At 38.9% G+C, this 18,629-nt stretch overlaps 1 protein-coding gene across 4 annotated transcripts in view; it reads left to right on the top strand.

The window, feature by feature from the left end:
• Positions 1 to 18,629, top strand: part of sh3rf3 (SH3 domain containing ring finger 3) — a 109,276-nt gene that overhangs the window by 51,061 nt on the left and 39,586 nt on the right. For all 4 annotated transcript variants that reach the window (XM_087853030.1, XM_087853028.1, XM_087853027.1 and 1 more), the window contains exon 2: positions 15,660 to 15,935. In XM_087853030.1, coding sequence (XP_087709156.1) covers positions 15,660 to 15,935 — 276 coding nt within the window. The remainder of the gene's footprint in view (positions 1 to 15,659; positions 15,936 to 18,629) is intronic.

The following is an 18,629-nucleotide window of genomic DNA, read 5'->3' as shown; positions in this document are numbered from 1 at the left end:
TGTGTCTTGCTGTCTTTGTCCCAATTAACAAAGAAATATCCTACTGCTTCCACCATTAGTGAGATAAACAGTCTGTTTGTCTGTGCTTTCCACACCTTTACGGTGTAAGACGCTCCGAAGGCAGCAGTTGGTGCTCTTATCTGTTTTCATTCATATTTATGTTTTTAGGAATGCTCATCAATAAAATTCAAATTAAACCGATTATATGTTAATAGTTTTAGATCATGAAAATGTCAAAAAAAAAACCAAAAAAAACCCTTGAGTGTCCCTTGTCAACTGTTGCTCCCAGTTGAAAGTAAAACCTTTACTTAAAAAGTATCCATTACTGAGCAGTGCATCATCCTGTGCTTCAATCAAGGTCTAACATGGCCACAAATTGGATTGTGTCTTCTTGTTAGAGTCACTGTTAAAGTTAACCGTGTTGTCAATTCTGTCATATGCACAGGACATATACATGGCCTGTACATGCCCCACCCCCAAGGCACAATATGCAAACAAAACACAAATTAAAAATAAATAAAAAGGGCTATTTTTCTGTTTTTGTTTTTAAGTAGTTATGGTGAGAGCCTAAAAAACATTGAACAATCAAGCACTCAGATATATATGTTTTACATGGTGATAATGTAAGAGACAGACAAGCAGGCAGCCGGATGGACAGAGAAATAATTTTCTGATCGAACCTTCTCATTTAGAAAAGACTAGCTCGACTGAAGCGCCATGGGTGAGTGTACTTTAGCGATCCTGTTAAACTGTTAACTTCATCAGTAACCAGAAAAGTCCAAGTCGCCTTCACGACATAATTCTCCTCTGATCCTGAAAAAAGTTATAGTTTCCTGTTAGTGTGAGCACTTCACTTTATAAATGAATGTTATTGCACAAAATAAGCAAAGAACGTCTCCAAGGTTTTATGGGCTCTGGTCCCATCTTATGTATATAGAATCCCTAATACAGTGAAGAATGCACACAGTCCCAATGCCAGCATGTCTGACCTCAGCACAGCAGCACGCACATGAATTATGCTGATTGCTGAGCTCCTCATTCATGCTGCTTCAGTGACCCAGTAATTTCAATAAAGCAAACACACTTGGGAAGTGGCTTTTCCCATATGGTAATAATGGGGCACGAGTATTCATGCAAGTGTGTATGGGAGTGTTTACTTGTTTTTCTCATGTTGTGGGGACATCTGTTTACTAAGTCACATTGCGAGGACTCATTTCCCTTTTTGGATGCAAAAGCAACTCACCTTAAGATAACTTTGAAAATTTCACCTGGTTTAATGTTAGGGTAAGTTGTTATGGCTGTACAGACATCTACTAGGGAACTATCCATTACATTTTAAAAAAGCATTTTCACAGAGGATTAAACTTTTTTCATTTGTGACACAAAAGCTTCCTCAGATTAAGAAGTGGAAGGGAGTAAAAACCCGAGGATAATCCAAAGCAGGGTTGAAGAATGGCACCTGAGCTTTGTGATGTGCTGAGAGTGAAGAAAGAGAGGAGACATGTAGAGAGAAGAATGAGGGAATGATGGGGAGGTGAAGACAAGGTTAAGATGAATGAACTCGTGGTAGCTGCTGGCTAGACTAGTGTGCGACTGTGTGTGTGTATCAGTGGGTTTAAGTTTATGTACAGCAAGTGGTATTGTGTTTCTTCTCTTCCTGCTTCTCAGAAACTGGCAGTTTGTGTGTGTGTGTTTCTGCACTTAAGCTGAGGTGTGCGTTGTACCATGAATTATAGATGGAAATAGAATCAATAGTGCACTGAATTACTGCCAGACAGCCTCTATGCGTGTGTGTGTGTGTGTGTATGCACATGTGTGTGTATGCACTGATGTCAGCATGAGACTTGTTGTATAATGGTGCAAATTTGCTGCTTCAGATTTTATGTATATAAATAAATATTTTCTTGCGTTTTCTCATCTTCAGATATTCTCCTGCACCAGCGCTGTGATTTTGTAACTGTGTGTGGGCGTGGTCACGTGTTTTCATTAAAAAAAAAGGCGGTTTCTGCCAATTACCTCAGCTTAACATGTGTGCAATCCCCTTTTTTGTGCAGGATTGTGTGTTTGTGTTGTGCTTGAGTGTCTGCTCCAATAAAACGGCACCGTATGATCGAATGCCGCTCTCACAGCAGAGTGGAAAAAGACCTCTGCAGATTTACTATGCTATTACCACACACACACACACACACATATATATATATACACATACACACAGGTTGTGCAGGAGAAAAGTTGTAATGGCCCACTGCCCCTCCAAGGACGGGTGAGCGAGCGAGGAGCGAGCAGGGTAATCACAGTTAAACAGAGAGAGAGAGAGAGTTTGTGTGTGTGTGTGTGTGTGTCTGTAGGGAGGTGAATAAACGTACTACAGGGGACACAGGAATGGCTTGGTGCTGGAAAAAATGGATGGGGATATGAACCGAGTGGAACATCCTGTCCCATCTACCATTCTTCACATACTTGCACTCACACACGGAGCGGTTCGGTGTTCTTGAGCAGCGGAGTAGACAGATGAGTGAATCCAGGATACGAAATGTGTTCCAGTACTCCAAACATGGCCGTTTAGTTGCTTTAATTCCATATTTCCCTCAAAGCTCACTTAACCTGAAGCTTCTCCACGTACCCAGTATGCAGATGTCGCCACTGAAGCGAAACCTCTAAAATTGAGTCTCAGTTCACAGCAGGCAGTATAGACATTACTGTAAGACCGATGCTTTTTTTTAAAAAAAAAAGTTTTTACATATTAGTCTCTCTTTTTTAGGATAAGTCAACAGTATTGATGCTCTTCCCCTTCATAGTGCCACTACTTTGAGCAGAGTACTTGTGATAAAATAACTTTATGAAGCAGTATTGCCCATAAAGTCAAAATCTGGCATGAGGTTGCTTCTGAAGTCGGAATATCTGTTAAATCTAATAATAAGGTTGATAAATTGGGAACAGTGAAGTCAACTGCAGTGTGATGACCGCTGCTCTCCATGAGATGAATGTCAAGACTGAGTAGCTGCAGTTTTGCCAGCTGTATCTGGTGACCCTTGAGGCCACGTCCAAAAGAATCTTTCATAATACACAAGACTTTTATAAACAACAAAATGAAACGCAGAGTTAGAACCATGACTGTGCTACGTGATCTGAAAATTAGAGAGTGTTAAAGCTCATGTTGTAGATGTCAGTCCCTAAAAGAGCCTGACTCTTGTTGTTTTGGAGTATTCTGCTTTATAGTGCATGTTTTGTGGGTGTATGGTTTTTGTTTTTTGGGGTTTCGTTTTTTTTGTTTCAGCTTGCCTTTTGTGCACATATTGAAAAACAAATCTACATATTGTTTCACTTGCAAAAACAGCATGAAAAGAGGCTGTAGTGATGTGTATCACGCTTTTGTAGCAGTTAGAATATTGGGTCTATTTTTGTGCGGGTGCACAGAGTTTCTGTCTTCTGCTGAGCTACTCATTGGTGGATTACAGTACATTTCATACCACCAGAGCAGATTTTTCATCGTACTTTCACTTTTATTTATGGCACTGTAGTTGCATTTGCAACTTTAAATCAATATGTGTCACATAAAATTGTACAGTGCCACTCACAAAGGACTTAGTGTCTGCCAAAGTTTCAACATGGCCATAAACTGAAAAAATAAATAAATAAATGTAACTTTAATCGAGACATTCATGACAACATATTGGGCTGCCATGGGTTCACAGCTGCAACCCAGCATGTTCCAGGCCATTAGTTTTCTCATAGAAAAACTCAATTTGGATCTAATACAGTCAGTGCACCACGCCAGGGAAATCACTGCTGTTAATGGCAATACAGGATGTGATTTAGCGTGACTTCCCATATGTGCTGTCCCACCCACATACATGTAAGCTGTGTACACAATAATTCCTCTTCTTTGGTGACAAAGAAGAAGGGAAGAGTGTGCCTAACACAGTTTACTTTCAGCATAGTTGAAAATAATTCTGGATTCTTAAAAAATAACCTTTTAAGTTATGTTACTGGGGACTTGAGCCTCGAAAAAGGCAACGTAAGGGGTCGTAAGATCTCAGCCACAGATGGTGATAACAAAGTGCAGCAGTAAAGCGGAACTCCTCATTGTCATCTAACATTCAGGAGTGCTTGGCTTGACAAATCCTCTAAACTGCCTCAACATCTACAATACCAGCTGGAAGCCAAGTTTAAGAACAGACAGTGAGTGGTATATTTGCCCAGTAGAGCAAGAGCTGCCGTTGAGTGACAGCTGGTCAAAAGATTAATCCAGTTTTCTGCCAAGTGACACTGGGGCACACTCACTGACAATACACCTTTAACTGCCTTTTGAGAGGGCTCTTTTTACATCGGTCACACAGCAAAAGCAACAAGTCAGCAGCTTCAGGATCCATTCAGCCACAGTGATGCTGTTTTGTCACGCATTTTTACAGCACTCGGAGCCTAGTACACAATCAGAGCACTTAAAAATGGAAAATGTTAAGTTTGGAAGTTAAACTTATCTTTAATGTACAAAGGTTTCTGTTGGCAACAAAGGGAAGTTATTCAAACAATTCTTCTAATACATTCGGTTGTAGTTGATATGTAGAATTTTGGAATCATGAAGTGGACACTAGAGCTTGAGCAATGTTTGTCTCAGCAGTGTATATAACCTGCAACTGTTCACTATAAGTTTGAAGAGCACAGCATATTCATTTGTTTCCCTGCAGAAGCTTCGTCTGTCAGTTCTTTGTCCCTATTTCCTCTGAGGAGTAACACCAACTACGAAAAACAGCTGTACATTAAGTGACAAACATAAAGACTAATGATAGATGAATTACATAGTAATCTGTGCATTATAACAAGACATCTTTGAGCCAGGAGTGCTGTGATGTGCCACCATTTCAAAGGACATTAGTCACAACGGTCACAGATCACCAAATAATTTCCCTAATATATCCTCAACCTCAACAACCACCACTGTTTACCATTACATAACGTTTATTTATTTGAGACTCAGTGTTTGCCATCATTCACAGCAAATAAATGAATAGATTTACATGAATAAATGAATATTAGTGTTTTGTTGTCATTTGTTGTTTCAGTCTGTCAGAGTCAACTGCATTTCTTCTGCCTGTGGAATCTGTGTGCATTCTTACGAATGTAACAGCTGGTTCACACATGTGCGTCTGCGTGCGTGTTTAGCGGAAGCATTCAGCTCTTTAGTGCAGGTCAATGAAAACCCACAAGTGAGAAAAACCTTTCAGAACGAAGGCCAGGCGTTCCCGATGAAGCTTTCAACCTGCCAAACTCATAAAGCAAGCTTTATTTCAATCAATAGTTCTTGATTATAAATCCTTTTCACAAAACACAAATCACAGCAGCAGATGTTTGTTGTGAAGAACAATGTTGGCCCCATTTTTAAAAGTGAATGTTAAACACCATTGTCAGCATTGTGAGATTGGGGCTCTCATGGGCGACATTATTAACTCTTTCTACTTGCGGTGCAACATCAGCAGTTGTTTATGCTGCCGTGTTGAATGCAGTAATGCTGTAGTATTAGCTCATCTATGTGAGGAAGAACCTTCAGTAGACCTTAAATGTGTAGATCAGCTGTAGTTAGCTTGACATTTAAACAAATGTATATCAAAGATAAAGAACACAAATTTACTTATAAATTGTCTTTGGAAAATTAGTCTTCAAATTTGCCCAAAACTTGAAGAGCTGGCTGGTCTCACTAAATGAATTAAAGCCATTTTAAATAACTTTAAATGATGCTGTTACTGTTAATGGTGCTGATGTTTTGCCTAAACATTATTAACCTCGTGTCCGGTACAAAGGTAATAATAAGTTTGTTTTTTTTTGTATTCGATTTTCATAGATTCTATTTTAGTGTACTTAATTTGTGTATTTATTTCTATGTGACGATTATATCCATTTCACTCATGTAAAATCTTAGTTGTGTCACTTAGCTGGCAAGGATAAGAGCAGCTAATGGTGCAACTTATTGTTCGAGCAGGTGAATCTTGTATAATAAGGTCATTAATACTGTGTGTGAATGTGTATGTGTGTATGTAGTTGTGTGTGTATATGGGTCACTGAAGTGACACGCAGTTGTGCATCATTTCTATTAAAACAATGTGTTAATTTCATGGTTTTATCGTTTCTATAAAACCTCTTCACTTTAAATAGATTTGGTTTTAAGAACATTGAAATAATATATTGTATGTAAACCCAAAACTATCAGGTAGTACCACTCTCCATTTGAATGAATGGCATTTAAATGATAACAAATTAAGCATCATTTTCCCAGCAACTGCCAATCTCTGGCAACCACTCTAAACTGGTTGGGGAATATTCATTTTTCCCTTATGACAGGTGGTTGCCAGATGGTCATGGATCAAACTGTGTGACAGGGACCATTGTCATGACACATGGTTAGAGGTCATTTGTCTACACAATCTCAATAGATACCAATAATTTTATCATTGTGAATATAATTGTCAAGTAATATTTATTACTTTATTATAGTGAAAGTAATATTTTGTCACGGGTGGATGAAAATGTTTGTGCCTCTCTCTTAAATACTGATAAAAGTAGCAGAATTCAGCTCATATGTAGGCTGCTACACTTTCTATGTCAGGTGGTATAACCAATGTAAAACTGGGAAAATGTTATTTTATTTACAAATTACATATGTGTGCTTGTTCTGACAAACACACAAGTTAATAGAGGTGTCCAAATAAAAAGTGTTTAAATTTAAAGAGTAGGTGACTTAAATGGATGATTACTGCACTAACTGTAACTATACTAACTGCACATTTCATTGAAGTACACTGTGCTTTGTGAAAACTGTCTCTGATTATCATTCATAATGAAAAGCTTTAAAACAATAAGCTGAAACAATAAGGTGGACAACACGCATCTCTCAACCCAGTAACCATGTGTATCTGTTTAGTGTGTGTGTGCATTTGTCTCACAGTAGCCCCGCTGAATGGTGCAGTCACTCACATGTGGGACAAGTCGCCTGTGTATACCTTATGGCTAAAGGAGACACACACACACATACACAAGCACACACTCAGAGATGTAACAGATGGGCGTCCCAGCATTTATTGTATGTCACCAAGGAAAATCAGACACACACACACAAAAGTATTCCGAACACTTTCTTACCCTTTTGCTGCAGTAATTACCATTTGGAGAGGTGTGTATGTCTGTCTCTGTGTGTGTACATGTGTGTTTTTACTGATGAGAATATTGCGCTGCTGAAAGGACACAAAAAACTCCCTCTGCTTCCCCACTGAGAGTCCTGGCTTGGTTTTGCCCACCAACGCAGTTCTGATCCTTTCACACATGTACTGAGAGCTCAGGATAGATTGGTTTCCTTTCTCACAATGGTGGGAGGACTGCAGGAAAGCACCGCTGAGCTTGAAAGTAATCAAAAGAAAAGTGTGAGAGTGCTGTCACTTACCTTACAGCAACCTTCAGTGATGGGTTTTAAACTTTGCTGCCTCAGTTTTATCATTAATTCATGGGAAAATGGAGAAAAAAAATGTTATCTCGAGATACAGCCTGACAGACAACACACGAGCCACCGGAGTTAAATTCAACACAAAACTGTAGATAAGTTTTAGCTTTCATTTAATCCCTACCGTACTCTCGCTTGACGTTAATCTTGTAGGTGAAGCAGTTTTCCCGGATGGCCATGATGTAAAAAATTGTAATTAATTCTAAAAACTTTGTGTTGTGCATGTAGAATGCAATTTTCTGCCGGGGAGATTTTGCACCCCCTGATCTGCTACTACAAATATTCAAGAGTAGGACAGCTTAAAATATATAAATCTTCTACAAAAATGAAGCTGGAACTAGCTTATCTAAAGGGTTTTATTTGTAAATGAAAGGGGTTTATTTTGTTTAATTTATTCATAGGAAATAAATTGCAATAAAAGTGGCTATATACAAAGGTGTAATTGTAAAACTACATTTCTAAATACTTTGTAGCCATTCAAATAATGTCTAAATTATGAGGGTAAGGGTACCTCGTAGCAGAGCAAAGTTTTGTGTTGAGCTGCAAGGGATGAATTACAGCTCAATTAGATGCAATTAGAGAGAACAGATTGACTCAGGGACCTTTTCATATGTGCTGGAATGTTTATACAGTAAATTTAACATGTTAAAGGGTTTTTACAGTGCTGCAGAGACACTTAGAAAAGCATTAATAGCGTTATAGTCAAACAATTGGGGTAATGGGTGGAATGAAAGCAGCAGAGAAACATTAGGGTGGAAGGAACGTTCAAATTCAGTAAAAAGAAATATTTAAGTCCTCTAAATGTAATGTTCCTGGAATTTTAAGTTTAGTTTTGTACATAAATGTTAAGGTTTTAGTGTGTAGCAGAGTAATGTTTTCATTTAGCAACTTGAAAGCTGAAAGCATCTAGTTAACCCTAGCACTGGTGTATGCCAAATTACCTACTGAATAGCTAGCTACAGTGTGTGTTGAAGAGTGTTGAAGTTAAATGTTTCCAGCTGAATTAATAAATGATAAATTAAACTTCTTGCACTCCAATTTTTTTGATTTCTCTACATTTTATTTCAGTTATTTGGCCTTTTAGACAGTGCGCCTACATTTTAGATTGTTTTCAGTGTTTCAATAATCCTGTTTTTATTGTTTTATATTAGTTAGTTTTTATATTTCTTGCTTTGAAATGTGTTCTATATTAAATTTCAGCGGCAGATTATGTATCTTGTGTAATGAAAACATTTACCTTACATCTTTCTTAACAGAGAATACACTTTTTACTTGCAGGAGGACAGCAGTGTTATTAGTGGCAACATCTGGTTCAGCTGGGTTGTGTTTATTGCGCTTAAACACAAAAATTTCTGCTTAAATGCTCACTAACAGAGTTTTTTTTTTTCCAGATGTGGAGGTTTGGATCTCTGCAATTATTGAGTCAGCAGAGTGTTAGCAACTTTAACACATTATATGGCTCAGCATTCTGTAACTTTACATGGTGTGCTTCTTTGTGGCTTAGTTGCTGTGGCTCCTGAAAACTTTTACTTTGCAGCAATACCACTCACCAGCTCTTTGAAATGGCCCATTCTTTCACAAATGTTTGTAAAGGCAGACTGCATGGTACTTGAATTTATACACCCGGTACAATGGGATTTAAAACATCTGAAATAAAAGATTAAGAAGTGTTCACATTTGTACACACAATACCCAGTCTGTTACAGGTCTAGCAGAGAGACAGACAGCCACTCCCACTCACATCCACACCAATTCAGAATCACCACTTAATCTCACACTTGGGAAGTGGGAAGCAACTAAAATACACACAACCAGTACCTAAAGAAAACCCGCACAGGCAGAACATGCAAACTCTGAATCTCCATGTCATAATGTCCAGACCTAGAACTGTCTAGTTCTGCACCACCCTGTCACTACTAATACTAATATATCACAATGATACATATCAGTTTATTACCAAAAACAACTGCCAAGCAAAGACTGTTCCTCCAAAGATGATTGATAAAGTGGCTTTGTTCTTGTGGCATGTATTGCAGTCTCAGATGATCGCCAAGCAGAGAGAGCGTAGCCATCGCCCTCCTCCCGGCACTGAGCAGCAAACACAGCAATTCCCTGATTAAGCCATGCGGCAGCTTCTACCACCCAGTCTGTTGGCCCAGGGGCAGGCAAATAAAGATTGAAGAGAGGGAAGGAGGGCTGAGGGAAAGAGAGAAAGGTGAAAATAATCAGAGGAGGAAGGATAAGAAGAACATAGAGGGAGAGCAGAAAATGAGAGTTGTAGGGGCACCGGTGAGAAGAAACAAGTGAGTCTTCCAAAGGGAAACAAAGACTAAGAAATTCGTGTGATGTAGCTGTTCTTCCTCCAGTACTGTCTTTCTATTGCCAGATTACAATGTCTCACATCTCCACCACCATCTTTGCCATCTGCAACTATTTAAGCGAAACTCCCAGTTTTGGGGGAGTCTTCTCAAAATGAATTGCAGCCTCGCTGAAGTACGTCTCCTTGAAACTATGTACACAGTTTATAAAACCAATCTAAGTGGCGAATATTTCTTGGAAATGTGAGGCCACTCAGATTACATTTTTTAATAACATGAAGATGAATTGTTGATGTAATGCTGGAAGCTACACTTTTACAGCGTATCATTAAAATAAGGACAAAGTAGTTTATTACATTTTGTTATCTGCCAAAAAAATCGTCCACTAAAATATCAGGTCACGTCGTTTTAGTTAAGAGGAAGTGTTTTAGCTGCATCCTTCAGTCGACCACCTCTTACTTACAGAATAGATTCCTCTTTTAATGAATCCAGCTGTGTACCAGCTGTCTACGCAGGTTGTCTATTTTTTTTGTGTTTTGCACATGCAGCTGTTGTATTGTGTGCTTTATTGTGCGCTGGGCTCCGAGCACTTCCAAAACATGAGCAACCTACTGCTACTGTGCCTGAACACATCCTGTGCAGAGACAGATGGAGCACCAGGAGCTGCGCTTTGTGGCAGCAGGTTAGGAAAAGCTCCTTCCTGTTTTAACCTGACATGAATGCCCTCGCGCATAAATGGGAATCCCTGTGCGTATGTATTATTTTGGTTTGAAAGAAGAAGAATATCCTTTAAACTAGGAATGTCTCATTTTACAACATGGTCCACACAACAGCTCATTTTGATCTTAAGTGGGCCGGAGCAATGAAACTCCTCTTTCTTTCAGTGGTAACAGTTCAGCTACACATTTAATCCCCGAGATGTCTAAATATAAGTAAAAATGTGCAATTTCAACAATACATCTCAATTTTTTACACGGTAAAGAAATGCCTGTGTAGTAAATGAAAGAAATGTGTGAAATTGCAGAAACGTTTCTGATAGCTCATTGCACAGACTGAGCTGTAATTGTAAAACACAGACTGAGCTGTAATTGTAAAACAGAAATTTTCTGATATTTCACAGAAAATTCTGTTCTTTTTACTGTGGACCCATAAAAAAACAGACATTTTGATTGCTGATAGTCATTTAACTGTTTGTCCTTTACGTGATTATTTTGGTATGGTATAAATTGTCATGGGGGAGGTCTTCATCACCAGGAAAAAACTGTAAAACTTATTAAAATGCATTTAAATATGCAAACTTTATGCCCTCTTTCACTTTTTCTAAAGCGGTCCAGTGGTCCGAAAGGTAATGTTTGCCGGGCCAATTCTGGCCCCCAGGTCTTATGTTTCACACCCCTGTTTTAAACACACCCGACCTCAATCCACACCTTTCTGCCCAACATCTGTGCCGGCAGGTCTGGCACTAAGGAGAGGAGGAGAATAAGTTTAGTGGAAGGTCTTCTTTGATCAAGTGTTGTTTTGTATAGTAGTGAAACACAAGCTGTATTAAATGTGTTACAGTAGAAGAGAGAAGTAGCAGTAGTAATAGTTAAAGCAGCATTGGTATTTTATTTTGCTTTCTAGTTGTTTGCGTGTGTCTGTGTGTGTGTTTCCTCTTATTGCGTCATCACTGATCTCAAAACAGTCAGGCAGGGGAGCCTCAGGCTGTTCTCTTCGGTGCTCTGTCTGGGGAGAATCCATCTATATGTGAGTGTATAAAATGTCAGTGTGTGTGCGTGTGTTTGTGTTATTGTAAACAGCTTCTCTGTGAAGAAAATACGTTTTCACTCTCATGCATTGTCTCTTCTGTTACACAGTGCTGTTTGTTTACCTGGATCTTCTTTAAGATAAACTCCCTTTCAGGACCGCTTGCCTTCAAGAACATGTTCGGTGTATTAAGTATCTGCTGAACGCTGCAGTGTTTGTGTGTGTGTGTGTGGTGTTAGAGAAAGTAAATATAGGTGTACTGCGATGATGTATATCTATGTATCACTGGTTATATGGAAATGACAGTTTTATCTCACTTGCTGAATCTAGACTATATTAGCCTTTCCCCCTTACTTGCTGTTGCTATTGCTGTCAAGATTTCCCCTATAGCATGCCACGTAGGCAGGTTAAATAATTTCTCCAACAGTGGCTCACCTTCAACCCACAGTTATTTGCTAAAGGGTCACACACCGTCAGAGAAAAATTGAGATTTTTTGAGCACAAAAGCTGGTTGTGAGAGAAAAAAGTGTGTTGCGCGATCAGTTGCGAGTGGTTGCTGGAGATTGCTAAAAGTCGCTCTGAAATAAACAGGTAGAAGCCCATTGACCTAGAGACTGGTCAGCGAACCCTTGCCAACAGCTGGTCACTGAGCTAGGGAAAAGTAAGTATTCCATGACCAGTTGCTGAGTGGTTTCTGAGGCTGCTGGAAATCGCTAGTGTGAAATCGGTAGCAAAGAGGCCTGTGGTGCTGCACCAAAAAACTTCTTGGGATTGTTTTCGTCGCTAGCTGGTTACCGTGGCTGCCCATAGTTTGCATGGCAGATGCCAACTTGGCTGCAAACGCTTGCAAACTATTCACCAAGAGGTTGTGAAAATGTGCTTGGTGCGGCACAAACTGGAAACAGAGGCTTTTTGCCTTCAAAGTAAAAGTTGTGCCTTTTGAAATGTGACGGTTGCAGCAGTAAGGTACAACTTTTACCTTGAAGTCAAAGTTTCTGGTTTGTGTTACACCTTTTCAAGTTTCAAAATAAAATAGTGAGTGCAGGCAATGAATGAGCGTGGCAATTACTAAAGCAATTGCAAGGAGGTTGTGCTGCAGCACCCTCTTTGCAACTAATTACACCTAGCATCAACCAGCAATCTCCAGCAACCACTAGCAACAGGTCAGGGGAATACATTATTTTTCTCACTTGCCAGATGCTTGCTAATCTGTCTCAAGGCCTGTGCGACTGAGGACTTATAATTAGCTGGTTAAGGGGTATTGTCTCTATGAAAATGTCTTCATTCTATTATCTACAGACATGATATTATGCTAGAGCATACTAGAAAACTGTCATAATATCTCACCAGATGATGATCCTTTCAATAGGCAGCATTATGTAACACCAAATAAAGAAACAGCATTGTAATTGTGTTACAGTGTAGAGATAGTTTTTCCTACTGTGCTAAAAATGATATGGAAAAATGTCAGATCCTATTGTCGCTGTCATATTGTATATGGGTTTGCTCAACAGAGTGGCTTACATTTCCAAGTACAAAAAGAAATAATTAAGAGAACAGCTAATATTTGGCAAGAGCATCCAGAGCACATCTTGTGTTTATGCACCCACACCTCTCATGTCAACCTAGGTTCAATGTGGCAGAGAAAACTGGGTATGGAGTTAAGCTAATCGTCTCTAAGGCATAAGGGGTGCAAGTTAAGGTAAAGGGGAGAATATGTTAACAGGGAAAAAAGGCTGCTACTTATATTAGCACTCTAAACCGAAGTCTTTATTATTGTAAGTTAGAAATAGCATCTTACAGTATTTACAGCTAGATATTCAGATATGCCAGTGCTGTGTTATCATGCAGGTCCCACCATTACTGGAGCTTTTGGGCTGATGCCTATACTGAATTTTTATTTATTCATGTTTATTCTTAACTGGGAGAATTTCAAACTTTCAAACGCAATTCTCAATACTTTTTCAATACACCACAGGAAGACAAATATAAATTATTTTTAAATAAAGTTTAGAAAAATACAAATAATGACATCAACAACAACACTCACAACACTCACCTAAAGCAAGTAATAATAATAATAAAAATAAATAAATAAATAAATAATAATAATAATAATAATAATAATAATACAGTAGCATTACTATAAAGTATATATTTATCTCGTGCTTCTGGTGACTTGCACCATACTCTTTTCCTTCTCTGATGTCTCATTGGACACAAATAATCAAGCTATCCTGGTAAACTAAGACTGTTTTATTACAGACAGGCAGGACCGATAATGTTAGCTGAATGACTCCCACATTAACTTTATCCTTTCATCATTAGTCACAGCCACTCGCCACTACCGTAATCATAACCTAACAAGAGGCTAATGTGGCTGTCGGGGTGCTCCCAAAAGAAATGGCTGACTCAAACATGTCCACATTTATGATATAACTGTTAAAAACATTAATGTTTTCGAAACAGGAGCTTTACTGACCTTACAAATCATCTGTTATAACTGCTAGTGAGGGGAGGGCTATGTACCTGCCTGAATTCAATGTGAACAATATCAATACTGTTGCAAAGGAGTGTCTAATCCAATATTATTTTTTTATAATCAATTACTATCTGAGTCTTCATTTTTTTTGACAACCCAAATATATATGTATGTCAGAGTCATATTGAAAAGGCAGGATTGATGAGGTAATTGTTCATGAACTTTCCAGCAATTTATTGTACGAGCTAGTCAGTAACTTACAATTAAGACGCCATCTGCTTAGCTGTGATTCATGTTCTGTTACATGTGCTGCAGACAGAGCAGCACATATAGCAAAATGTATACCCCAAGGATTTCATACAGTATCCATCCATCCATTAGCTTCCAATTTAGGGCTGCAGACCTGCAGAGTCTGCAGGTCTGAAACCTATATCCGCTGTCATAGGGCAAGAGTTACGGTCTTGTGTACCTGTGATGGGCCTATGCATAGTGGGTATCTGCCTAGCAAATCATCATTTTAAATGATTTTAAAAGCACACTAGTTAAATGCAGTTTTAACACAAATTGAGTTCAGTGTGACGTTTTAATCATTTTACTCAAGTTTGCTTCATGTATCTGATGTGTGGAGGATAACTGGTGCATTTTTCCTGGACATTTGATAAGTGAGACACCACGGACCTGATTTTGATGAAACTCAGGGGAGTCGTGCTTCATGCCGTTCTGGCATTTTGAAAATTACTATGTTTGGCCCAAGGTGGGAGCAGCAATTACCTCGCAAACATTTTAATAACCCGTCATATCTCACATACTGCTGGGGGGGAATAAAATGAACCTTCAAGCACATATCCAATTCTCAATTTCTACAAATTTGTCTCCAGGGCCTGTAGTTTGTAATATATTCGATTTGCCAGTGTTTTAAGTTGGTTTATAGCATGTTTACCTCCAGGGTTTTTTTTTTAACTTAATTTACTCATCGCTGCAGGGGTCACCACCTTGTTTGTAATTAGCAAACAGACCTGAAGCCCATTTATTCCGGACATGACACAAAGGGAAAGTCTGTTGCATCTTAACAGAATTTAATAAAAAAGCATTACCCTGTAATCTGTCAACCCCAAGGTTTGGCGAGTGTAGTTATCTCCTAACATTTCAGCACAGTTGCACTAATTTTAAACAGAAATGCTTTTAGTCTTCTGTAGAGATGTAAAAAAGCTCTTAAAGCTGCTCTGTGTAAGATGTTTATGTCAAAAGAACACCTGCTGTCGAACCTTTTATATTAATAACTCCTGTACTGGAGAGCATTCTTCATATTGAAATATAAGAGAAAAATGCAAATCATTTCAAAACACCAGCAACCAAGTGCTCTAATCTAATCCTTTTAGCTTCTGTTTTGACCCCTTCATCATGTAGGTTATGATTTCAGAGTGTATATTACAGAATTTATCTTCTAAGATTTATTGGAAGGGTTTTTAAAAACCCGAAGAGATACAAAAATAGTATTTAACATGAAAAAGCACCCCAATAGCACATGTCATCCACACCTTTCCTCAATGCTTTATATTGATGCCCTTCTAAAACGTTATAAATGTCTTCTGATATTAAGTGCTTCTGTGTGTATGCTTCACAGAATATCCCAGCGCTACCTTGCGGCAAAGCCCTCTATTCTTATGAGGGCAAGGAACCGGGCGACCTCCAGTTTTCCAAAGGTGACATCATCATCCTGCGACGCAAGGTGGATGACAACTGGTACCACGGCGAGCTCAATGGTTGTCATGGTTTCTTGCCTGCTAGTTACATCCAACTGCTGCGTCCCCTGAGCCAAACTCCACCCCAGGGCAAAGCGTTGTATGACTTTGAGGTCAAAGACAAGGACCAGGATAAAGACTGTCTGGCCTTCAGCAAGGTAGCACACACTCATAGTATACACATGCTTTTTTAATATCCGACACAGAATAACATTTCTTTTAAAAAAAAAAGGCTGCATGCTTAAATCAGTGAAAAGATCCGAAGGACTGATGTGTTCAGAATTTACAACAGCATAAATACTGTAGCAGGAGAAAACACTTATCTGTAGTGTTAAACCAGGCTGGTTCTTTGTAGGGCACTAATAATTTATTAGCTCAGACCCTGCTGTACAGATCGGTTCACAGAATGTAAACTGGAACATCTTCAAACAGAGAAACAAGTGCATGCTCTCCTCAGTGGAGTCCACAGATAACAAAATAGTCTGCTGTCTCTGATAAGATCAGTGCTGTTCATGAAATCTAATTGTTTGACTTAGAAAACTAATGCCTTTGTTGCTGTTATAAAGTCATGTGATCTGTCTGAGCGGAAAACCAGAATAAGTATTACTATTTGTGGTAGTGTGTTACTTGAAGGTGCTGGTATTTAAAGCAACTGTAGTTGTAGTTTCATGTTTTACTTTGTTCTCTCTCATTTTAACAGTTTACACCACTTTTTTTTTTTATTTTACACCTTTTCATCAGTGTAAGTGATTGTGTATTGTGTTTGTTATGAGGTTTTCCACTATGGAGACAACAGACAAGTAGCGGGGAGTTGCTGCACTGCAATCATTACCAGTCTCCTCGAGGATTTGGCTGAAGTTGAATTTTAACACTGACTCTTTTTTTTGGGTGGGGGGGGGGGGGGGGGAATGAAAGTTCTGGCAACTGATACTCTCTATGCCCATCTTCAAATAATATTCTTCTGTTTTAATGCCAAGACAGCATTTACACCATGATTATACTCAAAAACTCCACTAAAATACCACTATTTATGTACTGGTGGGGTCTAATCTATTCTTTTTCATGTGGATTTGCATTTCTTTTAGGCAGTATGAGAAGTGTTTGGGATTCCAGAGTAAAATCCATTGTGGGGTTTTGGTTTGTTTGATGTGAAATTAATATTAAAAGTATTTTCCAAAGCAAAGGCCAGAGAGGAACAACCACCAGGAGGACACTATTGCCTTTCTATTGAAGCAGATATGTGCTTTGTGTCTGCATTGCAAAATTGGGAAGGGCTATTTCAGGAATTTTGCTACATAACCCTACCTAACCTTCTCTTATATGTAAAAATGTAGATTGGATCTGAAAATGAGCCAAGACAGATTTGGTGGCTCACAAATAGCACAAGCAGCACATCAGTGAAAAACAAGTATATGTTTCTACACCTGGTCAGGTATATGTCCCTGCATCCAGTGGTGGGGTTGTTACTTTAAAAAATAAAAAAGAATGTTTTACAAATTACTGGTTACCTTTCTGCTGCTATACGTTACTTAATTACTCTGAAGAGACAGTGAGTCGTTACAGCATCTGTCACATTACTTTCTCATTACTCCGTAAAATTATCTGAAACTCACTGTTACATAATTACCAGCTAACAATATAAACTCCAGGCTACAGTTCTACACACCAACACAAAGGCTTTATGTCCCAATGAGGACACAAAAGATCGTTCTTTATTGTTTACATTTAAACAAAAAGCTGACAACACAAAGCAAAGAAAACCATCACAAAGAGACTGTTGAAGTTCAGGCTCTGGCTGCTGGGCTCAGCATAGCTTAGCTGTACCATCACTCTGGGTTCTTGGCTAGCTTTGTGTTAGCATGCTGTAGAAAGAATAAAGTTACGTTGAAACCAAGCACACCATTGTTTTTCTTGTGACATTACCAATATGTTTGATGTGTCACATGGCCCTCTTCCTATTGAAAAAAACAAAAGTTGTATCCAAGATGGCCGACTTCTAAATGGCCACCATGGTCACCACCCATCTTGAGGAGTTTGCCCCCTCACATATACTAATGTGCCACAAACAGGACTTTAATATCACCAACCATTCCCATTTTATTACAGTGTATCCATATAAATGGCCCACCCTGTAGAATGAAACCAAAGATCAAACCCGGTTTTCAAGTCCAGAGCACGGGAATAGAGCAGATGCGAGAGAATTCAACATTAATGAATTAATAGTACAGAAGTAGAGGAAGCAAGAAGAATGAGCTGAGTAAAGTTGACTTATCTGACTGTTTTGTTTCGGTTAATGCGCCTTCTGGTCCGAATAATACGGTAACTTCTACCTTCCTTTAGCATGTCCTGAAGTCCAACTTCTTGTGCGATGGTCAGCATCTCCCTCTGCCTTTTGGGTGCCACTGCAGGTGTCTTGAACGGCGTAAAACGTTTCGTCAATATTGTTGTGGAGAAAACGTACTCACACTGCTAGCGATCGAAGAGTTATGTAAATTTGACAAGCTGAACGCATTCTGTACTGTACAAGAGACACAGCACGAGATTGATTGACAATGGTCTACAGCCAATCAGGACGCAGAACACAATGCAAAAAAAAAAAAAAAAAAATGCAAACTTTTTCACAAAAAAAGAAAAAACGCAAAATAGCAAGGCCACATTATAGCAAGGGACCACTGTAATGTCAATTTCCTCCACTGCTGAAAAGTTGTAGCTTGCTCCACCATTTTCCGGCACACAAACTGAAATCAGATGACTGTAGCACAAGTGCACAACGAGAAGCATGTGTTTTAGCTTTATAGCCTGTCTATCCATACAGCATGCAGATAACTGAAGAACCTTTGTCATGTAAGTAA

Source organism: Neolamprologus brichardi, chromosome 16, assembly GCF_056152115.1.
Source record: "Neolamprologus brichardi isolate AB-2024 chromosome 16, ASM5615211v1, whole genome shotgun sequence".
Lineage (NCBI taxonomy): Eukaryota > Metazoa > Chordata > Actinopteri > Cichliformes > Cichlidae > Neolamprologus > Neolamprologus brichardi.
Note: the sequence above shows the minus strand (reverse complement) of the source record. Positions and strands in the feature narration are given on the sequence as shown.